Below are 27,485 nucleotides of genomic sequence, written 5' to 3'. Positions count from 1 at the left end.
GTGCTGACAACCTCGAACCTTCTCAGGGAGCTGGCAGAGAAATGTGCTGGGGCAGCTGTGGCATCCAGATGTGGACCCCGGGGGGCGGGGAGCCTGAGCGCATGCGTCTCGGGACGGCTATGTGGCACCCCTGGAGAAGCCAAGGCTCCTGGAGCAGGGCGGGCGGCAAGGCAGGAACCACCCCGTAACCAGGGAGGCGGGCTGGGGCGGAGGGAGACTTAGTGACAGGGAACAGGGCACACACACGGCACCGTTAGCTCTAGGAACAAACCCCGTCGCAGGACCCTACTTGGTTTAGCAGCATTTGTTGTGCCATCTCGAGCTGTCGTACGGTATCGGGGTGCGGATACAGGGGGCGAGCGGGGAGGGGAAGGAAAAGTCGGCAGCGTGCCCCAGACGGCAGATGTGCTGTGCGTACCATCTCCTCGCCCTTCCCATCGGGCCTGGCAACAGAGCCCTGCCTGCTCCGGCAGATCAAAAGCGAAACCTGGCATGCCCGGGTGGCTCCGTCAGTCGGTGATGCGTCCGACTCTTGATTTTGGCTCCGGTCATGATCTCGAGGCTCGTGAGGTCGAGCCCCGCGTCAGGCTCCGCGCGGACAGTGTGGGGCCTGCCTGGATTCTCTCTCTCCCTCTCTCTCTAAATAAGCGAGCTTTTAAAACAGCAAAGCGAAACCAGTCGCAGATCTGTAGCAGCGTATCTTCACTTTGTGTCTTTGGGGTGTCTTTGCTCAAATTGGAGACGGTCTTAAATCTGGTCCCCGGTCCATAGTGTAGGCCACTTACCCTTTCATCGAGAGCGTCGGAATGCCACTCCGGGCCACCCGCGGGACGCTCTTCTCCGCTCAGGCGGCCGAAACGAGTTCACGTACGATGGAAGACGGGATTAGCCACCTTTCTACTCGGATAATGTTTTCCCTCTCCATCTTAACCCCACTGTCACACTCCTGTGGACGGAGTCAGCGTCACACCCTTAGAGGAGGGACACGGGGCACGTGGCAGCAAAATCCTGCGTGGACGCGAGCCTGAGGGTCGCCGCCGGCCCGGCGTCTGCGCTCAGGGCCGTGTCTCCGTGTTCCCACCCGTCTGGGATGCCAGCAGGCGCCTCACGGGATGGTGCGGGCCCTTCCTCCCTCTGTGGCGGTGGGAGTGCCCGGCCCGGCCGCCCGCTCACGGGCCCGTGGCTCCCTCGAGCACAAATGCTACGTCTGTCAAATGAGGCTGTAGGCGCCGGGGCTCCGGATCCACGAGACGGATTTTTTAAAAAGTGTTTTTATTTCAAAGGCCACCAGAAACACTGCAGGAATGCTCACAACCAAGCGAAGTGGGACGCCAGGCGCCCCGCCGGAGCAGATGTGAAGTGTGGACGCGGCAAAGTCCGCGAGGGCAGCGCCGAGGGCCCACGCCGCTCGTCAGGGCGCCGGAGCGTTTGGGGGCTTGGCCAACGCCGCGGGAGTGACGGCACCTGCCGGGCCGCGGGTGCCGGGAACCAGGGAGAAGCCAACTACCGAAGACAGCGACAGTGTGCGAGGACCCGCGCCACCTACCGAAGCGCCTGGGGCCGGCAGGGGCCGCCGCGCGTCGCATACGGGCGGTGCTGGAGGCGGCGAGGACACCGGACCTGCACACACTTGCCGAGTCTCACGGGAATCCACCACTTGGACCACTTTTTATTGATAAACAGGTACACACGTTAAAAGCCTCACACCGAAGCCGGACACACGCGCCCACCGCGGACAACGGATGTGTAGACGCGTGACGCAGCACGACTCCTGGCGGCTCGCCGCGTCTGGGCCCCTGGGGCCTGTCCCTCTGGTGGGGACACGGCCCCTCCCCCGGGGCTCTCAGTCCGTCTCCGGGACATCCCTCCGCTTTGCTCGCCTGGCTACAGCTGCGTGTCTCGGGTAGGTCCCCCGTGGGTCTGCGTCAGCAGGGGCGGAAGCCTGACTGGGACAGGGTGCGGGTTCGTTAAAACCAAAACCCAAACCCAAACAGCTCACGGGTGAACGGAAAGGCGTAGAAGCCGGGAGGGGAACACCGGCTCTCGTCAGCGTGCAGGCAGGCTTGGAGGAGAGCCTCGGGCTTTGTCAAGGACCGCTTCGTCCGGAGTCCCGCAAAACAGGTACAGACCGAGCAAGTTTAAGGCGAGTCCCCACGGAGGGGAGCTGTTTGCTGTCTGATGGAAGTTTAAGCTCTGCACCAAAGGTCCTACTGGATCGCTTGGGACGTGGTGGAAAAACAAACATGAACGACACAAAAAATAAAGCTGTTGCCGTCCTGAATACTCTGCGAGTGACTGAGGCTCGGGGTCCCGGGGCTCTGCCTTGGGGTCCCCTCACGTCCTCCGTGCCGCCCGTGTCTCTCTGCGAGTGTCTGTGGCCATGCCCGCCCCCCTCCACCCCCGGCAGCGGCATCCGGCCGCACGGCGTACCCGGCCGCCGCGAGACTTCTCACCGAAGTGCCGCTTGGACACTCCTGATGTGGCTGGAACAAAAAAAAAACACCAGTTCCGAGGCCCTCACGCACTCGGGACCTGGAAAATAAAGTCAAAACAGGAGGGCAACGAAGGACCACACGGGAGTGATTGTTCTTTGGATCAAGACATTCTCCAAAATGCAATACATTCATAATTCATGACAAGCCCCAGGGGACAAGGGTCCCGAGGCAGCTCTCCCCTCATCCCTGAAACCTCGGATTCTGGAAAGCAGCTCGCCGGCCGCACGCAGCTGTTACCTGTTAGGTTGCCGCAACAACACCGCCCATCTTAAGCACACGCGCGCGCGCACACACGCAGACCTGCCGACAGGGTCGAAGCGGCCTCTTCGGGGCAGTGGGCGCGTGCCGAAGGCCACCTTCACCGTTCAGTGCACAGATCGTTTGCAAACTCAGTGCAAAGTATCGAAGCTCATCGAGACCAAAGTGTTTTCTGTGTCAGGGCCCCTCCTCGATCAAGGGCGCGCACTAATGAATCCCAGGGCCAACAGGAACGCCCTGAAACCGTTAAGCTGGAGAATTCTCATTCACTGGATTGACTTGTTTTTTTCTCTTCATGACTGAAAAAAGCAGCTTTAGGACACAGGATTTTAATAACCCATGTAATACCCCACACAACCTCTTAGAAAATGCAGTGTCCCGAACCAGAACCCTAAGTGTGCAGGAAGGTCGTGACACTTCTTCACGCGGCCACATACCTTCTGTTAGTCGTACAGGCGGAAACCGGCCCCCGGTCGCTGACGTGGGCAGTCTGCGATCTGTGACTACAAACATAAAACTGCTTGCTGCAGGCAACTGGCCTGTCGGTTCCGTTCGCCCTACTGGTCACAGGTGAGCTGCCGCCGCCCTTCCGGACTCGACTGAATCCCTTCGCGTCCGCCGACGGGCCTCAGACGGAGAACTCTGGGCCTCCTTTCCTGGGTCTGGTCTGCGGCCGCCCCAACCGGAAGCCGACGAAGGGGTTCATCCAGAGGAGCGAGGGGGGCCCCCCGAAGACAGACCGCATCCCCTCCCATCTCAGCCTCCGCTCCCACGTCGGCTTCTCACTCTTCAGCCTCTCGATCTCCTGGAGGCAGAAAGGAGAGCAGGTGGGTGGCAGGCAGCACCGGCAAAGCCCCCGACACGCGCGGGTCGGGCCCCGCGGTCACGGCAGAGGAACCGCCACAGTGTGGGATCCGGTTCCGTGGGACAGCCACGTGCTCAGGTGACGTGTGGCCTCGCGGTCAGCAGGGCAGACCCTCCTTGCCGGGCCGGCCCCGCGGCCTCCTGAGTGCATCCAGGCCGCAGCCACGGGCCAAACCAACACGAGACACGGCCGGCCGGGGGCCACCCGCATATAGTGGTGGCAGGGCGGAGCGCGTCCTCTGGGCCGGGGCACCGGCCTTCTTTCCATTTGTTACACACCTTTACCCAGTGTCTGCCCTAGACCCTCCAGGGCGGAGGCATGAAGGCCATCGGGTCCCTGCCCCCCACTCAGCTGGTCTAGGGGCTGGGTCTCCCAGAAACCGGGAATCAGCCTGGCTCTCTCTGCCCGGCTCTGCTGACTCTCGAAGCGACTGATCCCTCAACCTGCACGGCGCACAGACAGGGGAATGACCAACACAGGGAGCCCGCCGCAGCTTATGGAGACGGCCCTACCTCCCGAGTTAGTACACTCGCACCCGTTGTGGCCGCTGGCCTTTCCCACTCACTCAAGCCAAATGCCGGGCGAGCGCAACGGAGAAGGAAGCGTACCGTTTCGTCATTGCATATGGAGTGAATCTGGGTACCAAACATAACCGCGGTGAACGTGAAAAACAGAAGACCCTCAAGGCACAGGAGGATCAACAGGATTACAGTCACCGGAGGCGAGAAGTCACTGCATTCTGTGAACGAGAGAGAGCGGGCCGTGAGAGGCCACCAGAGCACAGCAGCCCCCCAAGCACGGGACGGCCCAGCGGCTGCGCACAGGAGCATCTTCGCGGTGCCGGCCCCGAGGCCGGCGCGGACGGACGGAAGGGCTCATCCGTAAGTGGGCACGTTCGCCGTTCACCACAGGGCGGGGGCGGCCACCCCTCCAGGCACAGATCCACTCCGCCATCTCTCGGTCAGCTTCCCCGTCACCCCAGGTTCCTGCTAAGACTGCACGTGCACGCTCAACTGCGTACTGACCTTCAGCGAGAGCTAGGGGAGGGGACAGCCCTGCAGGCCCCCCGGGGGTGAGTCTGTCTGACCTGCCGGCCGGTCTGGGGCGCGGCAGTCAGCGCCCACCTGACTCGCTCCTGCCACGCTGTGCTTTGGGGGTCCAGTGACGTGAGGACCACACGGAACAACCCCCAGCTGGCTGACCAGAAAGCAAACGCAAGGTTTGGTGGGAGGATGCTGACTTCCAGGCAGGCTCCCACTCTGCAGAGCGACTCAGCACCAACTACTTCTGGACTGAGGAAGGACGATTCTGTGCACGTGGCTTCGATCCACGAGCAAAACAGCGGTGTTAAAACCCGTATTCCTTCCTAAAGGAACTTGTCGATTCCTGTAGCTTTTCCCTTCCCGCCTCACGGCGGGCACTTGTGGGAAAGAAACCCACACCGAGCTTACCGGTCCACTGCCCTCGGACACAGGAAATGAACTGGAGGCCACAGAGGATCAGAGCGTGGACTGAGGACAGAGCTATGTACATCTGCAACAAGACAGAAGCCGATTAGCACTCAGGGAGCGATGACATATTTTAGGAGCAAAGGCCACGTCGGCGTGTTGACCCTGTCTCGTTGTCAGTCACAATTAAGGACGGGAGGAATCAGTCCCAGCGGTTGCCGGCTGCCCACCCGAGGTCACGATGGACGCGGGACGCGTTTCGCCCAGCTGTTAGCACCTGTGACTCAAGGTGTCCGAGCGAGGACGAAACTGCGTCCAATACCTAAACTAACATGAGCAGACACACCTGCCGGGGTGCGTCCTACCCACCGCGGCACGGTTTATCACGCGGGTCCCGGAGAACCTGGTCAGACGGGAGAATAAGTTCGCCTGCTCCGGGCAAGGCTCTAGTTAACAAACTCAACACGAGTCGGCACGCGAGGACTTTGACTCACAGTGAAGAGCACGAAAAACCTCTGGTTCTTTTCTCCCACGCAATTGTTCACCCACGGGCAGTGATGATCCATCTTCCGAATACATCTTTTGCAAATACTGAAAAGGAGAAACCTGTCGGTGTTCCACGCGCTGAGAACACACGACCCCAGGCCACGCATCCGACGCACAGAACGTGGTGCTGGGAAGAGGCCTCTGGGAAGGGGCTCCTGCTCTGGAGGAGGGGCTGTCGTATCGGCCACGGCGAACACGGGCTGCTCTGGGCAGGGGGTGCTCTGGGGAGGAGGTGCTGTGGGGGGGCTGCTCTGGGGAGGGGGGGCTGCCCGGGGCAGGGGTCTCCTTGGGGCGGGGGGCTGCTCTGGGGAGGGGGTGCTGTGGGGGGGCTGCTCAGGGCAGGGGGCCGTTCTGAGGAGGGGGTGCTGTGGGGGGCTTCTCTGGGGAGGGGGCTGCTCTGGTGAGGGGGCTCCCCGGGGCAGGGGGCTGTTCTAGGGAGGGGGTGCTATGGGCGGCGCTGCTCAGGGCAGGGGGCTGTTCTGGGGAGGGGGTACTGTGGGGGGCGCTGCTCGGGGCAGGGGGCTGCTCTGGGGAGGGGGCTGTTCTGGGGAGGGGTGTTGTGGGGGACTGCTTGGGGTAGGGGGCTGCTCTGGGGAGGGGGCTGCTCTGGGGAGGGGGTTCTCTGGGGAGGGGTGCTGTGGGGGGGGCTGTTCTGGAGAGGGGGTGCTGTGGGGGCGCTGCTCGGGTCAGGGGGCTGATCTGGGCAGGGGGTGCTGTGGGGTGGCTGCTTGGGGCAGGGGGCTGCTCTGGGGAGGGGGCTGTTCTGGGGAGGGGTGCTGTGGGGGGGGCTGCCCGGGGCAGGGGGCTCCTCGGGGCAGGGGCCTTCTTGGGGGAGGGGGCTGCTCTGGGCGGGGGGCTCTTCTGGGGAGGGGGCGTGGTGGGGCTGCTCTGGTGAGGGGGTCCTGCTCGGGGCAGGGGCTCCTCGGGGCGGGGGGTCTTCTGGGGAGGACGTGTGGAGGGGCGCTGCCCGGGGCAGGCGGCTCCTCGGGGCAAGGGGCTGCTCGGGGCAGGGGGCTGCTCTGGGGAGGGGGTGCTTTGGGGAGGGGGTGAGGTGGGTGGGGCTGTTCTGGGGGTGGGGTGCTGTGTGGGGGCTGCTCTGGGGAGGCGGCTGCTCTGGGGGGGGGGCTGCCTGGGGCAGGGGGCTGCTCTAGGGAGGGGGCGCTGTGGGTGGGCTTCTTGGGGTAGGGGGCCCGGGGCGGGGCCTTCGGTACCTGCAGTGATGGGCACGCTCAGGCTTGATGCAGCAGCACTTGGGACACTTGTAGATCACCTCCCCGGGTTTCAGCTGCAGACTCTCCACGTGCTCCTTAGTGGCATTTCCTTTGGGCACTGCCCCCTGTAGCGGGCAAGATCGTATTTTGGTTCCAGGGAAGGATAGTTCAAAAACAGCATCAGTGAGCGCACGCGCTTCGGTCTGAGATGCCGTCAGATGATGCGCGATGCCACGGCCGCCGCGTAAAGTGCGGCGATGTGACTGTCCCTCGGGCAGGACCGGAAGTCACTTCTCACGAAAAGTGGCATCTGCATTCACATGAACTCGAAACACCTTCTCACCCTTTCTGAACCGGTCAGCCGCCTGAGTCTTTCCTGGCTTTACGCAGAACACGCCGGAGGCGAGGCTTACTCGTCAGGCCTTCCTGACTCAAGGGCGCTGCCTGTCCCCGAAGGGCACCAGCGTGTTCTGCTGACACCCTTCCCTGTCACCGCGTTCTCACGGGCAGGGCTGACGTGACCGGGGTGGCCCAGAGTTTCCCCATCAGCTGCAGCCGGGCAACCCTCACGGGATCCTATCAAGAAGGACTTTCTCTCACGTCTCCGAGGCTGCGTCACGCGCCCGGGTCTGCCGGCCTCACATACCTGCCAAGTGCGGCCCTGAGACGGGATCGGTGCCGGCCGTGGGGAGGGCCCCGCGGTGGGAGGGCAGTGGCGGGGGTGCCCCACGTGCTGGCCAAGGTGAAATACGGCAAGACGCAGAGCGCCAGCGAGGCCTGGGCAGCGGTCACCGGGGGCTGCGCAGTGACCACACGTCCGCGGGACGGGACTCCGGGAGCCACGGCGGGGCGCACGAAGAAAGGGGACCCGCTGGCGTGGAGGAGGCTCGTAACGGTGGCAAGGTGGGAACGAGGTCCCCTCTCCCACCGGTTGGCGCCACGGAGCCTGCACCTCGAGCAGAAAGGCACGCTGGGAAGTGCAGGCCGGGGCCGCGGAGGGAGCGCAGAGCCGAGGAGACGCGAGGCGGCAGTGAGCAGTGGCGGGGACGGCGAGGGACTGGGCACAAGAGCAGAAGCTGCGTGGGGCAAGGGCTGACCTAATACCCGTGCACCAGCAGGAGGAGCCCAGCCCTCCCTGCTCCTCAGTTCACCTCCCAACACACAAGCACTTGTCCCTTGGCCATCCTAGCACTGGGAAGCTGTTCGGGTCAGGAGCCTAGTGTTTCCTAACACTACAATTTTCTCCTTAAGAAAGTTTTAAAAGTGAAAGGTTCAACACATTTTGGCTTTGAAAATTTAAGTCAGGATGTTAATTTTAGGAGATTTACATACCACAATCTGGACTCTTTAATCAGGTTTCCTCCACCCATCCGGTAGTCACAACGCTATACGGATCTTACAAACCCCGCAACGTACAAGCTCCCGGTGATAGTTCAGTGTCACGTGTTTCCATAGTAGGAGGCAAGGGACCCAGTTTTAAAACTCCACACACCTTCATTTTTATGAGACAGACATGTACCCTTCCCCAGTGAAAACTGTGACCCACTGCCGTACCGTTCTGAAAAGCAGACACCCCAACAACCGCCCCTCTTTTCCAGGAGATCCCTCAGGACTGTTTCCTGACAGAAGGACAGCCGCACGGCCCTCACGCGGGGCTTAACGGCTGGGGGCCCCCGCTGGTGTTTAGGGCGTCTTTCTTCTGGTTCCTGGCCCAGAACCCCGGGGAGGCGACAACGCTCTCGGGGCCTCGGGAGGCCCTACACTGATTCTGCGTCCCTGTCCCTCTCCCGTATCTTTCCATCTCATCCCAACTCCCTGTCATGCGTTCTGGATCCCCAAGACCTAGCCAAGGGGCAGCTGAGAACGGGGCTTTCCCCTAGACCTACATACTCATTTATGGATCTCCCAGGGCGCAGGGAGCATGTGAAAACAGGCACAGGGATGCAAGCTGGGAACTCCAGAGTGCAGTGAAAGCCTCAAGACAAAGGCCCGGGTGATGAAAATGTCCTAAAACTGACTATGGTGGGGGTTTCACAGCTCCGGATAAGACCCACTTAACTATGCACTTTAAAAACGTAAGTTTTGGGGCGCCTGGGTGGCGCAGTCGGTTAAGCGTCCGACTTCAGCCAGGTCACGATCTCGCGGTCCGTGAGTTCGAGCCCCGCGTCAGGCTCTGGGCTGATGGCTTGGAGCCTGGAGCCTGTTTCAGATTGTGTGTCTCCCTCTCTCTCTGCCCCTCCCCTGTTCATGCTCTGTCTCTCTCTGTCCCAAAAATAAATAAAAATGTTGAAAAAAAAATTAAAAAAAAACAAAAAACGTAAGTTTTATGGTATACGGATTAAATTCGAATTAAAATGCTGACATCCAAGGCCCCAAACTCCTCCTTGACCTTGGAAGGCCCTCCCTCTGAACACTGCATCCAACGTTCTCTGTAGTGACCCGACCAGGAAAACGAATGTGTCCGTGCAGGACAGACGCAGCGTCCTGCCCACACCTCTCTACCACCTCTCCTCGGCTCCCCCCAGCCTCCTTGGGGCTTCCTCCAAGGGTGGAGACCTTTTTCCGTAGGAGGAGGGGGGCCGGGATAGGAGCTGGACCACAGGGCCCAGGAGCAGGATTGCGCTCCCAGAGGGAGGCTGTGCTGAGTCTCTGACGGACATCAGAGTGGGCTGCGGTCAGAGACTGTGAGGTGAGGCTACAAAGCCACTGGGAGGCCATGCATCTGAGTTCGTCCCACAGCGCCGCTCCCGGCTGCCCACCCGGCCGGGTCTATAATGCTGCCCTCTGCCCAGGACCCCCACTAGGCAAGGGACCGAGTGAACAGAGCAGGGAAAAGCCCCGGGATCTGAGCTCAGACAGCAAGAGTCACATCGGCGTCCACGTAATGTGGACTGATCAGTATCGCTTCAGCCTCAAACTCCTCGTCTCATTTATAACAAAATCTGTACAAGACATTAACTTCTCAGTCTCTTCTTTGGACAGAGCCACCAATAGACACGAGCCCCGAAGACTGTAATTCACAAATCAGGAGCCCCCGCCCCCGAGGTTTAAAACCACTGTCTTAATGCTGTCGAAAGAACCCGTTTTCAAATGAAGCTCCACAGGGACCACGAGCACCCGGCCGTGCACGCCGATGGCCGGACCGTCTGCGCTGAGCCTGCGGGCCCTCCTGCCCCACACAGCGGCCCTCCGCGTCCCCTCCGGGCTCGGACTCCTGGCTGAGCTGTGAGGGCCTCAACCGCCCTGCTTACCTAGAGGAGGTCTCACTCCTCAGAGAAAGAACCTCGACCCCAGCGCACAGGTTCTGAATCCAGCGGCCTTCGGGACGTCGGGGACCGATGGCAGTTCACGGCGTGAGGTCTTTATTCTGAGGGAAATCGCTCCCACACGGAGCCCAATACAGCACCTTGGTTTTGTCGACACCGCACGATACACCTGGGCCGGGCTCCCTCCCTGACCCCTGAGCCTGAGCCGAGGACACCTCGCTTGCGCAGTCACTTCCTCCCGGGTCAACGACCCACACCCGGTGGAACCAGTGCGGTCACTAAGGAGCTCTCCCTCCCTGCCGCACAGACGAGCAGGACCTTGACCCTCTCCAGGCTAGAAAGATGCTAGCCTCGGCTTCTGTGTGTAATTACAGAACAATTAGCGAACTGTGAAGCTAGAAGGAACTTAGAGATCATATCTAACCTCAATTTAGCCCACTGAAGTTCAAGTAGTTGCTTCTGGTCAAAAGACAACGGAAAAGATTAGTTACGTGGTGAAATCTAGAACCAGATCTCCCAGCTGTCAGTCCGATCTGCAGAGAAACAAAGCACTTAACCCAGGAGGGACTTGACAAATCACTCAGGGACACCTTTACATTTGCACAAACAGCCCGATGGGATGGATTTTCATTTCTGCACGGAGACCCCACTCTGAGCAATGTTTATGCTCCAGTTCAGACATGAAACAAGCAGGGTGCCCGCCGGGTGCGGCTGGGGAGGCGCGTGACTCCTGATCTCGGGGTCACGAGTTTGAGTTGCACGGTGGGTGTGGAACCCGCTTTACATAGAGAAATAGGGGCGCCTGGGTGGCTCGGTCGGTTCAGCGTCCGACTCGACTTTAGCTCAGCTCATGACCTCGTAGTTCACGAGTTTGAGCCCTGCGTTGGGCTTTGCGCTGACAGTGTGGAACCTGCTAGGGATTCTCTCTCCCCCTCTGCTTCCTTTCTCCACTTGTCTTTGCTCGCACACTCTCTCTCTCTCTCTCAAAATAAACAAATAAACTTAAAAAAAAAAAAAACCCAACACAAAAATGCTACACGTCTGTACCAGTTGTTAATAAAAGCCCGAGGCCAGAGGAACAGCACCTTCGCCACGGGGTCTGTGGTGCCCCACGACCAGACACGAGAGGGGATGAAGGGTGACCGTGGGTACTCACGGGGTCTGTGAGCATGGTTCTCAGGTGGGACGACAGGGCCAGCACCGCTAGGCAGTTAAAAAGGACTCCGTTGACCACAGAGTACCAGAAGTCTTTGGAAGGCAGCAGCATGACGAAAGTCACCACAAAGTCCGCATAGACGACCAGGAGCCACGTCATGACGGCGCAGATCATGCCGCAGCCGTCGCGGATGAACCAGACCCTGTCGGCCACGTCAGCCTCGGAGGAAGAGGACGACGAAGAGTCGTAGTTGTCGTTTTCGGCCAGGAGAGGATGATGCTCGACATCCCGGAGCCGGTGTCCTGATGACGGCATGGTGTCCCCGGGCACCCTAGGAGACGGGACAGAGCTGATGAGGCTCGGGGGGGCACGTGCACACTGGTAAAGCGGACGGGTTCGTCTGCTCCGGACCATCTCGCGAGACAGTCCACACACAGCAGAAAAGAACGTTGACAACGGAACAAGACCTGAACTTTAAAATCTTTCACCTCGGGGACTAGTTTACAGCCTATGACACAGTACACCCCACGGCACGAGTGACCCCGAGGCGCACACAGCCGCCGACGGCCAGCCACAGCCACGGACGAACAGAGATAAGGGAAAGAAGAGGCCGGAGGCAGCCTCCCAGCCGCGGTGGAGACCAAGCGAGTCGTGCCACAGCCGCCACCCTCGCCAGCAGGCCCAGGCCGTGTCTGTGCGGAGGCCCTGGGCCCCCGTCCGCTCAGGACCCCCGCGTGCGGTGCGCTTCTGTGTCCCCTCCGTCGCCCTGAGCTCTGTGCTGTTTCGGGAGGGCGCTCCTCTCTGCTTTCGCGTCTTAACACTCTCGTTCCCTCCTTAATCCATTCGCCGAGCCGTTCTCGGACACCTCTCCCGTGCTTCCCACGCTGCCCGCTACAGGACAGCGCGCGGGGTGTGAGGGGACTCCGGAAAAACCCGGAATCTTCTTGGCCGGCTCTGGCTGCCGTGCTAATGTGCGCCCCGCCCCGACAGCGACCCGAGCGGCTGAGCGCTCGTGATCCCGGTGGGGAAGGGGGGCTGGGGGTTCGCTCGGCCTTGGTGTTCATGCACGGGAAGGAGAAACACCCACGGCCTTCCGTCAGGGGCCCCGAGGACGCTCAGCGTGGGAGCAGAAGGGAGGGCACCACCGGGCCCCCACGGGCCTACAGATGGGCACGGCTCTTCCTCGGAAGCAACTGCGGCACAGTGATGACAAGGACGAGCCGACGGGAGGCAGCTCGGTGCACGGGCACGAGACCAGACCCGGTTTCCCTCAGCCATAAAATAACCCCGCTCGCAGGTCGGACACACATCGCTTGAAGGTTTTTTCTGAGTGACACACAAGAAACTAAAGATCAAGAGAGCGTGGACAGATCACAGCCAGCCTTCTGGCCCGTCGGCGCGCCTTCCCGGGGGTCCACTCATTGCAGACGAGCTCCCCGCGCCCCTCTTCCCCCAGCAAGCCGTCCTGACAGGTACCGTTCCCCAGAGGGGCACACTGGGAGAAGGGCTTTGGCACACCTGACGTGACCATCGGAGGACGGTGCACACCCCCGGTGCAGCCCAGTTCTGTCAGTGCCCGGGCAGTGACTGGAAGCTTCTCCCGTCCCTGGAACTCTCAGGGCCCGCCCACCGGTGCTGCCTGTGGCGTGCAGACCCCCTTCTGCCTTAAGGGAGCTCCTGTGCATCTCCCCTCCCTGGCGGGATCTCACGAAGGGTCCGGCCTTCTCCCCGTGTGCCCGTCTGCCGCGTGCAGGCTGTTGGGCCCCCGGCAAGGGCATGTTTGTTATTCGGCAGATGCAACACCAAGAGACCGGTCCCTTTCTCAGATTTAAGTAGTTTCATAGTGATTTCCATGAAAGAGTCTTAGCGCATCGTCACTATACATCGAGGCCTTAAGCCGGAGAATCCCTGCGACCAGCATCCGTTTTGCTCCACGACCACTCCTCGAGCAGGACGCTCCCCGTGACGAGCGGGCGCTTGCTCGCCGGACAGCAAGACAAGAAGCTACGGGCCAGCCTTGCACCAGAGCGTGTCTGGGCAGTCGGAGAGCAGGGCCCGGCGGGTCGTCCGGAGGCACGGCGCACGCTGGGCCCGTCCCGCTCGGCCCTGCCAGCAAGGTAGCGGTGACAGGCGTGCTCCTGCAGGAGAAGCCGCAGACGCACGGACACCGTGGGAGGGCGCCGATGTGCCACGTTTATCAAATCAGCCGAAGGCCACGGGAAAAGAACCTGACAGCCCAAAGTCACTTCGTGTCCAGGAAAACAAGCGCTGAACACGGCAGGGCGCGGCCGGCTAGACCGGGTGCTCGGTCACCGGCTGCACGAGCCGGCGTTCTGCCGAGTCACTGTGTTTACACCACAGGAAGGGAGGGGAGGAAGTGAAGAAGCCATGCAGATGCTGGAAACGGGACAGCAGACGGGACACCGCCTGCAGCCGCCGGGGCGAGGGCGCGGCCCCCTCCCCGCTCAGGGCCGCACCGCCCTCGTCTCCGAGCCCTGACGGCCACCTCTGAGGGAACCCGGAGGCAGCGCGATCGAGCGACGGGTGAGCCGGGGGCGCACCGTCATCATTGGACTTTAGCGGCCGATTTAACGGGATGCCGTCCACGCTGCCGCACCTGAGCTGTTTATGCTCACGTTAGGGACAGCGGTTTCCCAGAACGCGGCAGGTGGCACGGCGGGTCGCCGCGACGTGTGGGGACTGCCATCCAGGCGACGCTTCCCGTTGATTCTCGCCCGGCGCCCACCTCGTCTGCCATACAGATCGCTCATGGGTTCGTGTCATGGAGCCCCCTCCAGAGGCGGCGAGCGAGCCGGAGCCCACAGGTCAAAGACTGACCGTCTATACCGCACAAACCGCCCCGTCAAGGAATGCAGTCAGCGTCAGCAGGGCCCCTCGCTTACCTCACAAACGAGCTCGAAGCATTACGCGAACATTTTGCGCCTTTTCTTCAGGATGTGAAGGTGCATAGTGTCCTATGTGACGGGATCTGAAAGACAACAAGATCTGATGAGAAAGGTTACTTCTCTTACGACTGAAGTACACGGCATTTCTTAGGCCGTGATTAATTCGGGGAGCTGTATAACCAACATCACACTTGTCACGTAAAGTTCCGCTACCCGGAACCACCCCTGACGATGAAGTCATCCCTCCTCTGCATTTCCACTACTAGTAAACTCTGAAGTGATTCACGTTACACCTGCCGCAGGATTAAATGCGAGTCTAGAAGCCCGAACCTCTTGAGAAAGATCCCCAGGGAGAATCCAGGCCACATCCGACCAGCCTGTGTTTCAAAAGCCGGCAACGGTTTTAGCGGCCACAGCAGGAGAACCACAGAGAAAACCGGACAGAGGCAGACCACGAGGGGAGAGGTGCTGGACAGGGGATGCCGGGCCCGCGGGGAGGGAGGGAGACGGGGAACCGAGTGAGGACCGCCTACTGGAGGAAAAGACCGCCCCCCGTGGCGTCTCCCTCTGGCTCCCGGTCACCCGCGGGCGGCAACCAGACGTGGCCTCTGTAGAAGCACTCGTGTGTGGCCCTGAGAAAAAGGGCCTGAAGATAACAAGGTGGGCGGGACCCCCGACATAAACAGTCTTTATTCCCAGCACGAATCTTTTCATTAGTTTTTTTTTTTTTCAAGCTGTCCATTTTATTTCCAGTCTTTCTGAAATATGACTGGCACGCATCGCTGTGTGCGTTCAAGGAGGACAGCATAATTCTTTGGCTTACACGTGGGTCAGATGTTTTGAAAAAAGCCCACAACGGGGCTCGCGAAAGGCTAGAGCCCCAGAAAGAAACACAGAACAGGCAAAAGGCAGAGAGAGAACTTAAGAAGAAATAAGAAATCGTATCTGTGAAACAAAAGAGGAACATTCTGAGAACTTCCTAGTTACTGAAAATAAAAATGGTGACAGAATTTTAAAAACAGGATCGGACAGGAGAGTGAGGAACTCTCCCAAAAGGAGAGCTAAGTGACAAAGAGAAAGAACTCAGGAGACAGCATAAAATACAGTCGGCTGGCCCACCGTCCCGGCGCCTGTCCGTTCTTTCTCCCGTGTCCTTGCAATAGATTATTCTGCTCAAGCAAACCCTCCGTCGGTGCTGTCTTCCGAAACCAAAACCCCTGATTAGGACAGCGGGAGGCTGGCGTGCAAGTCGGGGAGGAGGAGGGGCCAGGGGTCAGGAGGCGGGAGGCGCCTCTCTGGGGGCCCCCCAGTCCCTGCCACCAGACAGACGCTCCAGAGCAGAGCGAGGCTGCTCACTGTCCTGCCTCAGAAGCCACTTCTCCCTCAGCACCTACCCGACGACCCCCCCGCCTGTCCTCCCACCTCCACCCCGGCCACTGTCCCCAAGCACCTTTCCAGCCCTGAGCCCCTTCTGAGGAACAGATGTGGCCGTGACTCCAAAGCTGCTGAAACTAATGGGGGGGGGAGGGGGAAGACTTTTAAAATATGGTATTTATATACAGTAACTTTGTTCACATAGCTAGCGGTAACCAACTATTAATATGCAATGATACTTTGAACTGTTTTCAGATAAGCTTACGTAACAATGTTTTAAAGTAAAGCTGGCTTTGCAAAATACAAGACTGCTCAGACGACATGTTTAGAGCAGCATCTCTACAATGAGACCAAATCCCCAATTACTTGCATATATTTTAAAAAGTAACCAACGCAGCAACCACTTCGAAAAGAAAAGCGGCCTGGCACTTTCTCCCAGTTAAACACCCACCCTATGACTCAACAATTCCACTTCGAGATATTTACCCAAGAACGCTGAATGTGAACACAAACATGGACAGCACTGTTCGCGCAGCTTTATTCATAATCTTCCGGACTAGAAACAATCCAAATATCCAGCACCAGGAGGCGAATAAACAAACTACGGCACATTCTTGCAACGGCACACTTCTCAGCAACAAAGAGGGAAAAAGCTACTGATACCTGCAACAACGTGGCTAAATCCCAAAAACCTTCTGCCATCCGCAGAAACTGTTTACTCAACACCTCTCTGGAGGCAAGGGAAACGAAAGCAAAAACGAACTATTGGGACCTCATCAAAATAAAAAGCTTCTGCACAGAGAAGGAAACTATCAGCAAAACTAAAAGGCAACTGACGGAATGGGAGAAGAGATTTGCCAATGACGTATCAGATAAAGGGTTAGTATGCAAAGTCTATAAAGAGCTTATCAAACTCAACACCCAAAAAACAAATAATCCGGTGAAGAAATGGGCCAAAGACATGAATAGACACTTCTCCAAAGAAGACATCCAGATAGCCAACCGACACATGAAAAAATGCTCAACATCACTCCTCATCAGGGAAATACAAATCAAAACCCACTGAGATACCACCTCACACCTGTCAGAACGGTGTGAGGCTCACATTAACAACTCAGGCAACAACAGATGCTGGCGAGGATGTGGCGAAAGAGGAACTCTTTTGCATTGTTGGTGGGAATGCACGCTGGTGCAGCCACTCTGGAAAACAGTAGGGAGGTTCCTCAAATAACTAAAACTAGAACTACCCTACAACCCAGCAACTGCTGGGTATTTATCCAAAAAAATTAAACTAGGTATTTATCCAAAGGATACAGGTATGCTGTTTCGAAGGACCACATGCACCCCAATGTTTACAGCAACGCTATCAACAATAGCCACAGTATGGAAAGAGCCCAAATGTCCATCGATGGATGAATGGATAAAGAAGATGTGGGGTATATATACAGTGGAGTATTACTCGGCAATCAAAAAGAATGGGATCTTGCCATTTGCAACTATGTGGCTGGAACTGGAGGGTATTATGCTAAGTGAAATTCGTCAGAGAAAGACAAATTATCATATGACTTCACTCATATAAGGACTTTAGGATACAAAACTGATGAACAGAAGGGAAGAGAAGCAAAACTAATATAAAAATAGGGAGGGGGACAAGACATAAGAGACTCATAAATATAGAGAACAGAGGGCTGCTGGAGGCGTTGTAGGAGGGGGATGGGCTAAATGGGGAAGGGGCTTAAGGAATCTACTCCTGAAATCGTTGCTCTCTCTATGCTAACCAATTTGGATGTACGTTAAAAAATAAATACATTAATTAAAAAAAAAAATGTTCTGCCATCTACATGGCCCTTGAAACCAGGCAACATGAATTTATTTTGAAAGAATTCAAAGTGGGTTTGAACACAAGGGGAATGACTGAGAAGAGCCAAAGGTACCTTCTCAGCTGTTGGAAATGCCCCAGATCCTGAGAGGGACATAGCATCTGTCAAGACAAAAGTCGGGGCGCCTGGGTGGCTCAGACGGTTAAGCGTCCGACTCCGGCTCAAGTCATGATCTCTCTGTCTGTGAGTTCGAGCCCTGCGTCGGGCTCTGTGCTGTCGGTTCAGAGCCCGGAGCCTGCTTCGGATTCTGTGTCTCCCTCTCTCTCTGCCCCTCTCCTGCTCATGCTGTCTCTCTCTGTCTCAAAAATAAATAAAAACACGTAAAAAAATTTGTTTTAAAAACTTAAACAAAATAAAACAAAACAGGGGCGCCTGGGTGGCTCAGTCGATTGAGAGTCCAACTTCGGCTCAGGTCATGATCTCACAGCTCATGAGTTCGAGCCCCGGGTTGGGCTCTGTCTGTGCTGACAGCTCAGAGCCTGGATGGAGCCTGCTTTGGATTCTGTGTCTCCCTCTCGGTCTGCTCCTCCCCCACTCACGTTCTGTCTCTCAAAAATAAACATTAAAAAAAAAAATTTAAAAAAAACAGCCAACAATCAGCAGTACGCTTAAAATTGTACATTTCATCATACATTAATTCCGCGTCACTAAAAGAATGAACAGGAGGAAAATAACCAGTGCGAGTTCATGTGCCGGGTGGGAAAGGCCAAGTGAAGCCAAGCTCCAGCCAGATGTTTCCTCCAGAAGCTGCGCTCAGGAGCCAAGACGTCTCTGACAAGACGTCCCTTCAGACAAAGTTCTTGGCCTCTTCCCTTGCTTTTTACCTTGGCTATAAACAGAAAACGTGTTCTCAAATACAAACTGAAAACAAATGAACGAAAGATATCAGTATTCCTTGGTGATGAGTTACTACAAAAAAGAATCAAGAGGGGCGCCTGCTGGCTCAGCGAGTGGAGCGTGTGACTCTTGATCTCAGAGTTTTGAGTGTGAGCCCCATGCTGGGTGTCGAGAGTACTTAAAACAATAAAATCTAAAAAAAAAAAATCATGATATAATTACTTTCTCTATTGCAATAAAAAGAATGTCTACCCTAGAGTCTGGTATTCATGTTTATATTACAATGCTGTTTAAACTCATTATGGCTTTAGTATTCATACACCCACTGATGACCTATAAAAAGCAGGAATAAGCAACTCTCTGCTTCAGGCACAGAAGCAGCATATGAAGCAAACACAAGCCACGAAAGATCTACTGAATTCAAACGTGGCTGGGGGCGGGGGGGGCGGTTCCAACACCATCCCCTCTACACCAGGCCCCAGATGCACAAGCACAGACGGGAGCTTTAGCCCACAGGAGTTCACAGAGCAGCAGAGGTGGCAGTCGGGCTGGTAAATAATATGCTAAGTGTTACCCCCAAATTAGGAGCCAAGTGTGACGAGTGAGAGGGAGGACGGCAGCTAATTCTGTCTGGAGGAGCCAGAGAAAGCGTCAAGAAAGCAAGGGGACCGCGTGGTGGGCCGTGACAACAGGCAGGGCCCAGACCGGAGAGAACAGTGTGAGAAGACCCGGGTGGGAGAGGCGCACGGCGTGCTACGGGGCCTCAGGCCTGGGGAGAAGGAGGGCGGGGAGAGGCAGGGGGGACGGGCAGACCGGGGCCACTTCCGAGGTGCTCAGAACGGCCCGTGGAGGAGTCTGGAAGCCTGGACTCATTCCGCTGGAATGGGAGGCAACAGTACTTTGTGAACAGATGCTTTAAAATGTAATTGGCAACAAGGTGAGACCCGGGTGGAAGGAGGCTGCTGCGGCCGAGAGCAGAGAAGGCGTAGGCCGGGGCCAAGAGGGGGCAGGGCCTGTGCGCCCCTATCTCACAGCCAGGCCCAGGAAGAAAGAGCATAGCAGGGACCGACAGCATGGGGCAGCGGGGGCACAATACAAGGACGCGACAGGGACTCGGAAACACCGCTGCCCGGCCGCTTCTTCCGCGACGCAGGAGCTGCAGACTCAGGGAGAGAGCCCGAGACTGGGACTCACAGACTTACGGGCACCTGTGGAACACACTGGCGGACAGTCCTCCGCCCTCCCCCTGCCCCGACCTAGAGACCCCAGCACAGAGGGGACGAGCAAAGGGGGACCGGACGTGACCACCCGAGGGGCCACAGAGCCCTGGAAGGGGTCCAAAGAGCCAGCAAGGGCACCAGAAGGGCCGGGGAAGAGCAGGCGGGCCGGAGCAGTCAGCCCCAGCGAAGCGGGCACTGGAGGAGCCCCTCAGGGACCGCGCCCTGGCAGGTTCAGTCCGGGGCCATGAGCCTGGGAGAGCGGGTGGTGGGAAAATTAGAGAAGCGCTTTCCAAAAGTGCCGGTAAGCCCAGGATGTACGCGGCTGGAAGGAAAAGCAGAGGGGATTCTGTTTCTCAGTTTCCGCTCTCGTGCACCATCTCATACGCTACGGTAATCCTAAAGAGGTACAGCGGACCCCCAAATAACACGGCGTTGGGGACGCCATCCCCACAGACAGTCAAAAACCTGTGGGTAACTTCGGAGTCCCCCCAGATTTAACTCCTAACAGCCTACCGTTGATCTGAAGCCTCACGATGACGGTAACGGCCAACGAACACAATTTTTGTACGTATTCTTATGACGAAGCACGAGAAAAAGTGTTAAGAAAGTCATAAGAGAAAACACATTTACGGTATTATATACCGTATCAAAAAAATTCACATCTAAGTAGCCTGCGCGGTCAAACCCGGGCTGTGCGGGGTCCCCGTTTGCACATGGGCCGCCTTGGACCCGCAGGGGCTCCACGCAGGTGTCACCAAAGTGCATCTTGGTTTGACTGTGCCACGCTTTTAAAAGCCTACCACGGCCCCCAAAGTGATTTAATGGAAACAGAATGAAATATTTATGTACTGTTGAGCCAATTAAGATATCAGACCAAGAAAACATAAGCTAAGAGGCCTCGCCATGCTTACTCCTGTTTCTTTTTTCTTTCTAATTCTGTACTTCGCTGAACTTTTCTTGCCACTACAAATGTAATTTAGGCTCGCTGCACTTTTGTGTTTTGAAAGGATGAGGGTCCAAGTTTGCAGACTCGGGGGGACGGTCCCCCTTCCTGAGAAGGAGGAAGCAACAGTGGGGCAGGGGGTCTATGGAAAACCATGGAGATGGGCTGAAGCTAAAGCCGTTTACACCCCACAGCACTGTTTTCTGAGCAAAGAGTAACCAGTGGGCTGTGGGTGTTACAAGTGCAGGAAGCCACTGAGATCGGGGAACGGTTGCTGCAGGGAGAGCAGCTGAGCAAGTGGTGGGCCCACGAGGTGCCGCAGACCCCCACTTTCTAACAACGTGATGGGACCGCTTTGCTCTGCCGTCCAAGAGCCCAGCTCAGCACCCAAAGGCTTACGCGGGGCTGGAGAGTAGCCACGATGACCGATGATTCGATGGAAAACCAGGTGTCAAAGGCAAGGCCTGAGCTGAAATGACCCGTTGTGGAATGCGGGAGGAAGGGGAGAAGCCTGACAAGCCAGTTGGCAGAAAATTCTAAGGAGCTGGAGGTCCTGGTGAGACTAAGAACCGGGTTTGGAGGAAGTGACAGGGTGGCCAGGTCGGACGGAGGCTGGATGAGCAGGGCAGCTCCAAGAGCTCAGCAGAGGGGCCCTTCGGGATAAAAATAAGTTCCAGCACGTGGCTGTGCAAACAGGCTGCGACCTGAAAGGACGTGAAGGGAAAGGTCTAGCACGTCTGTCCCGGGGCATCAACCTTCATCCTGGATGGTAAGTGAGCCAGGGTGGAGCGGAGGACTACAGGCCGTAGAGTCGTAGCTGGACTTGCTGAAAGAAGGAAAGAATGGAGTGGCCACATAACGTGCTGTAGTGTATTTACGGCAATTACGTTCTCGAACGTTCCTTCCATCGTTTTGCAATCATGAAAGATTTAGTTTGTGCTTTCAAACCCTACCAATGATGTATGCTGTACAAAACCACTATCTTCTCAAATTATTGAATCCAAAGAACAGAATATTAACATTTAAGGGGGAAATAACCCAACAGAATATTAAGCCAAGTAAAGCCAAGTCTCAATGATATGCTGGCACATTATGCACACTGTGACAAGTAAACTTATTTAAGGTTTCTAGGAAGTTCTTCGACACTAAAATACATAACCGCTCTAGAACAGGCCTTGGATGCTGCCGATCAAAGATGGCAAATGGAGAAACGCACCCACCAGGAGCCAATCTCATGGACGCAGGGGGATGGTGCTGGGTTTTCCTTCTTTCCCACAGGCCACGCTTCAGTCTCTTACTGGGTCCTCCTCTTTGTAGGTGCCTCGGTGGCGGTGCTCAGGCTCAGCCCTGGGTTTTCCCTTTATCTCCGCTCTCTCTAAAGGATCTTCTGGGCTCTCAGGCCCACGAACACTGCTGCTAATGATACGCATATCTGGGAAGCTCCGAAACGAACCGTACATCACTGAGTAGACCCAGCCATCTGGACCAGCCCTCACTGAGTAGATCCTCCCCAACAACCCCCTCCGCCCACCAAACCCTTACGGACCTTCGCAGCTCTGTAGGGCGTACCTCCTCCAGTTGTCAAGGTCAAAACACAGGAGTCACTCTTCACTGAACTCTTCCCCCACCTGGCGCCCCCACCTCTTCACATCGAACCCTCCAGCAAGTCCTGTGGGCGCCATCTCCAAAACCAGCCCAAATCTGCCCTCTTCCACCTCCTGCCCAGCCAAACCACGGCCACGAGCCCTCCGCCAGGCAGTCCGCAGGGCGCCTCCCCAGCACTCCCGGTCGGTCTCTACCGTCACTGCCTGCCTCACCCCACGGCCCACCCCAAATAAGGTTTCACAGATACAAATCAGATCATACTCCTCCCTTACTTAAAACCACCCAACGATGGGGCGCCTGGATGGCGCAGTCGGTTGAGCGTCCGACTCCAGCCAGGTCACGATCTCGCGGTCCGGGAGTTCGAGCCCCGCGTCAGGCTCTGGGCTGACGGCTCAGAGCCTGGAGCCTGTTTCCAATTCTGTGTCTCCCTCTCTCTCTGCCTCTCCCCTGTTCATGCTGTGTCTCTCTCTGTCCCAAAAATAAATAAACGTTGAAAAAAAATTAAAAAAAACAAAACAAAACAAAACAAAACCACCCAAGGAGGGGCCTCTGCCGTTAGAGTAACATCCAAAGGCCTCCCTGTGGTCTAAAGCTCTACCTGACCTGGAGCCTGCTGACCTCCCCACCTCGCGGGCTGCCACATGCCCTGCAATGTCCCGGCACACCCCCAGGACGCTGCGCACTCTGCACCTGTCTGTGCAGTGAGCTGAGGGGCAAGGAGTGTGCCCGAGAAGACTCAGGGACACGGAGGGGAGGCGGTGGGATCTGGCCGGGGTGGGGGAGGCGGGGGCGCGGTCAGGAGTCTGGGAGCCTTGCGAAAAGCAGTCAGGGAGACGTGCGGAAGGGTTGAGGGGAGAGAGAGAGAAGGGGAGGAGGAGAGAATCCCACACTTCTGGGGGAATCTCCATTTCCAGGGTGTCATCCTGAGCACGGGCTGGATGAGGCGGCCTCAAGGACGCGCTCACCGATATCCCAGAGGTTTCACGGTTATCCCTGCGCGAGAGCCACAGCCTGTCTCTGAAAGCTTTTTCTAAAGATCCCAAAAAGGTAAACGAACCCTCAGGAATTCTAAATCCAGAGACACAAAGAACACCAGAGTTCCAAACCTCTTAGGTGTCCTGTCCCAGGGAACGGCTGGACCTGAACCAGGCTGGCGAATCCCAGCCTCTTTCCACATCTTCCTAAGTAGGGGTTCCTTGTTTAACATGACGTGAACTCTTGCAACATCAGACTCGCCCAAATCCAAAACACTGGGAGCATCTGACGTGCTAACGTAGCTAGCTCTCAGTTGCAAATTAACGACAATGTAAGATATCAGAAAGGCAAATCACTACGCACCCCCCGTGCACCCCGGAACTTTACATACATTATTACCTTGAAGCCGGCCGCTAGCCTAAGAGCAAGGCCCTAATATGAGCTCACTTCAGGCACGAGCAGATGCAGCCTTACAGCTACAGTAACCTGCCCGAGCTCACAGCCAGTGAAGGGTGGACGTGGGACCGTTCTGACTCCAAAGCCCATGCTCTTCCATTAAAATACACCGCCTCCCAGAGCACTTGGTGTTAGAAAACGCATTCTGTAACGAATAAATTGAATTAGGGAATATGGAACTCTAAGAATTCAAAACATTTCAACACAGAACTGATACTGTAAGAGCCTGTCTCGAGAGACACTGGCGGCCTCTCTATCCTGCCTGCCCCCTGCTTACTGGGTGCTGTAAACAAACAGCACCCTTTCCAAAGCACCAGCTAAACACAGAGCCCTCCTCTCCTCCCACGTACCGGGAGCACTCCTCAGGCAACCGGTATTTATTAAGTCCCTTTCGCCCTCTAGGCACACAACCCCTCCACCCCTCCCTACAGGCTCGAGGACACCTCCTGCTTAGGGCTCGGCCCCTTCTCTTCTCACCTTTCCCGCCACCAAGTTTAGGCACCTCGCCTCCGGCAGGTGCCTCTGCAGAATCCTAATCTCCACGGTCGGTCGCGAGGTCCAACCACCCTCCATGCAGCTGCAGGAGTCATCACCAAACATCACCCGGTGCGTCAGAGTCAGTCTGGTCCAAAACCTTTCAGCCTTGCCCATGGCATTCCAGGCCCCACTGAATCTGACTCCCCTTCCTTCTCAGGCGTGGTGCTCACGCTCTCTTTCACACGGCGCGTATGCCGGTTCCCTCACGATGCCCTCTTACCCCTCTGTGCTTCTGTTCCTGCTGTCTCCTCCAAGTTGAGGAATCTCACCCTCTGCTCAGCCAAATTACCCATGGATCAAGCACTTACCAAGCCCCCGCTATCTACAGGGGATTGTAGGATGACGTAATTGTTTTCCAAACTGTAAGATGCTGTGCCAACGTGAGGCATTATCTTGGGCCCATTAGGATCTGGATTTTATTAGACAACAGGATTCTAACAAGGTTTTCCAAGAATGGAATAAAACTCAGTGGTAAGCAGAGCAAAGATTAGCAAGACAAAGACATGTTTGTAGACAGAGGCAAAGCAGTCAGTGAAAGAGAAAAAAAACCAAAGAGGCAAAAAGTAAGAGGAAATGACTGAATGCCGGTCCCGAAACAGGCTGACCAAAGAACAGACACAGAGTTAATGGGAAGAGGGATTCTCTCTTCCTCAGAGGTAAAGGAAAGAAAAAGACTGATGGACATTGGGAGATATTTTAGCTAGAAAAAAAAAATCAAGGTTGAGCGAATTCTCCCAGTGGCCTCTGTCTCCTCCATGCTCCAGAAGGTAGCCATTCGTTAGTGGTAAAGCAAAAGAGTGTATTTTTAAGTACAAAGGGACCATGAAAGAAGGAAGGGTCCTGCGTAATAAAAAGTTTAACCTTGCCCAAAAGGAGGTCTGGCCTTTGTCCTGGGCTGACAGTCTGATTTCGGGTGGGAGCTGGCCACACCATTGAGACCAACAAGGTGGTTCTGAGGGGGGCTCTGGGGCACGCAGCATCAGCATGGCAATTGATGAATCACCCAATTATGCTTATGAAAGGGAACCCCAAAGAGGACTCGAAGCACCACGGCTCCTCTGAGTTTCCCTGGCTGGGAGTGCCCCGCGCGCGCGAGCCGTCCCATCCGTGCGAGGAATGTGACACATTCTGGATCCGAGAGAGAAGAAGACCCGAGCTTCACCCTGGCTCCTTCCTCAGACTCTGAGCCAGAAGCCTCTTCCCTTGGCTGATTTTAATCTTTACCTTTTACTTGTAAAAAAGCCTCGACTGTGCCCTAACAGCTTTCAGCAAGTTCCGCGAGTCCTTCTCAATAACAATCAAAACTGAAGGTGGTTTTGAGAACCCCAAAACTTGCAGCTGGTGTCAGAAGCGAGGGTGGTCTGACAGGACTGTTCCCTCTAAACTCTGGAAGTGACCCACTCTCACAGTCGACCTAAACACATCTCAGATGCCGCAGCTGAATGGTCATGCGGCCAGTTGTGAATACTGACCCTGGACACTGGCTTTGGGGACACAAGGGAGTACAATGAGTGTTCACACTTTATGCTCTGCTCTAGCGTTTGACTTTTTATACAAAATAAGCTGTATTATTTAAGTTAACTTACTATTTTTTTGAGAGTGATAGAGAGTGGGGGAGGGGCAGAAACAGAGGGAGGCTCAAGCTCACGAACGGTGACATCATGACCTGAGCTGAAACCAAGAGTCGGACGCTTCACCGACTGAACCACCCAGACACCCCGAGCTGTATTATTTTTATAATTAAAAACACTGTTTTTAAGAAACATAATCCCTAGGAGCCACTTCCGGAAAATTATCCGGTAGATAATCTGTAGACTTGCCCCGCCTGCAGTGGAGCCAGGAAGCTCTCAGATCATCAGTTCATTCCAAACACATTAGGTTCCAATGCAAATTTATTTCTAGTCCCACTGCCTCAAATTACGGAAAACGATACTATCGGTAAGAGTCTCGAGCCTGCAGGTAACACTTTCAGTAAGAAAGCAGAAAGGTATCCGTACTTTTGACTGAATCCAGACTGCTCTTAATGAAGTTCCTTTTCGTTCTGTTCCTGCTAACACTTGTCCTTTTCTAGAAGGGGATTTCTGCTTTTATCATGGATGGATTAGCACGGCTGCAACGATCCAATTTGCTCCCTGTAACCTGAGGCAGGCTCTGAGCCACTGGTGGCAGGAATATTTCTGTACACGTTTTACGCCCTTTGCTTTGAGCCGAGACATCTGTGCGAAGAGTTCCTTCCAATGGCTGTCGAATGACTTCTTTACGAAGCTACCTTTCGCATCATCTTGTCCTCAAAAGTCAAGGTGAACCCACCGGTCTAACTCCCAGAAATACACAACGCCCAACTAACCTCAATAACCTGAACCCTTCTACCTCGAACACCTCCCAGGGTGTTCAAGGAATGCAATTCAACACTTCTGTTCCACCCCGTTCGTTCAAATACCCCAAGAGCTTTTCCCTTTAGTCGAGTTCTGACTTCCTAACCAGGAAGCTTCACAAGGTGACCTCTTAAAAGGTGACTGTAGGTGAGTTCAGGTTGTAAAACAAAGAAATGAAACTCCTCGTCTGTGAGGGGAAGAGTGTAGGGAGAACTGTGTATTGATCCAGGTTTCTAGACCACCTGAGACGGTAAGAGTAAAATAGATACATACACGAGCAGCACGGAAAGACACTAAGCAGACTCACTGCACAACTGGTCACGAAAGGAAGCATAATGAGTTGGTTACTTGTAAGCTAGCAAAGTGTGTTGGTCCAACAGCAGAGAGACTTAGTTCCAGCAGCAATGACGCCTCGGGAGGGATGAACCTTGGCTGCAAGAAAAGACACAGACGTTGTCCTGAAGGCTGACCTGATCGCCCCAGATGCCCAGTCCGGCAACCCCCCCCCTCACCCACCCCCCCCCCCCCCGCCAAAGATCGTTGATCGGGGGAAGGGAAGATCATCAGGAAGATGGGCGAAGAATGAGAGAATTATTCAAACTTTTCAGAAAGAAGGGGAGAACAGGAGCATTCGAGAAGCCACGGGCGAAGTTCAAGAAAGCCCTTTGTAATGCCTGGCTATAAAGCACTCTTTACAGGTTACAGAAGGGTTTTATAGCCACTCTTTCTTTTGGCTCTAACAACAACCCCGTTATTAGTTTATGAGAGGGGGAAACCGCGGCTCGGGAGAGCTAAGTGTCACGCCCAAGGTCAGGCGAAAACCTGGGGCTGCGATTCGGGCCGTATCCCGAGAGATCAAGAGTGACAGGAGACACCTGGAAGGGAAGGCAAGCGCAGGCACAGAGGTGGCACAGAGGTGCCCCCGAGGAGCTCGGGAAGGTCGCAGAAGCGCGGCGTCCGGAGGAGAGGGCGCAGGGGGGCCGAAGGAAGGCCGGGCCGGGGACAGGGAGTGGCCGGGAGGCCGGGGTGTGAGCAGCCCGCCCGGCCCCGGCCCGGCCCGGCCCGCCGCACTCACCCGAGGCCCGGGCGGGGTCGCCCGGCGCTGCGGCTCCTCCCGGCCTGCGGCGGCGGC

General features: G+C 56.4%; 1 protein-coding gene across 11 annotated transcripts; it reads right to left on the bottom strand.

Annotated features, from left to right (window-relative positions):
- Window positions 1–1,633: 1,633 nt before the first annotated feature.
- ZDHHC7 (zinc finger DHHC-type palmitoyltransferase 7) lies at window positions 1,634–27,485 on the bottom strand. Of its 11 annotated transcripts, XM_030298798.1 has the most exons (10): window positions 27,429–27,485; window positions 26,702–26,785; window positions 23,385–23,586; window positions 14,149–14,234; window positions 11,246–11,576; window positions 6,824–6,948; window positions 5,561–5,657; window positions 5,070–5,151; window positions 4,227–4,357; window positions 1,641–3,558 (listed from the first exon to the last, which is right to left on the bottom strand). In XM_030298798.1, exons 5-10 carry the CDS (start codon window positions 11,558–11,560, stop codon window positions 3,382–3,384), a joined length of 927 nt encoding a protein of 308 aa, XP_030154658.1. In that variant the 5' UTR covers window positions 11,561–11,576; window positions 14,149–14,234; window positions 23,385–23,586; window positions 26,702–26,785; window positions 27,429–27,485; the 3' UTR covers window positions 1,641–3,381. The 11 variants fall into 11 exon arrangements, 9 of the variants coding, with proteins under 9 accessions (XP_030154659.1, XP_030154662.1, XP_030154655.1 ...); XM_030298796.1 differs by lacking the exon at window positions 23,385–23,586 and having other exon boundaries at window positions 26,661–26,785; XM_030298797.1 differs by lacking the exon at window positions 23,385–23,586.

The sequence above is a fragment of the Lynx canadensis genome, chromosome E2 (assembly GCF_007474595.2).
Source record: "Lynx canadensis isolate LIC74 chromosome E2, mLynCan4.pri.v2, whole genome shotgun sequence".
Taxonomy (NCBI): Eukaryota; Metazoa; Chordata; class Mammalia; order Carnivora; family Felidae; genus Lynx; species Lynx canadensis.
This window is presented reverse-complemented; position numbering and strand designations above follow the sequence as displayed.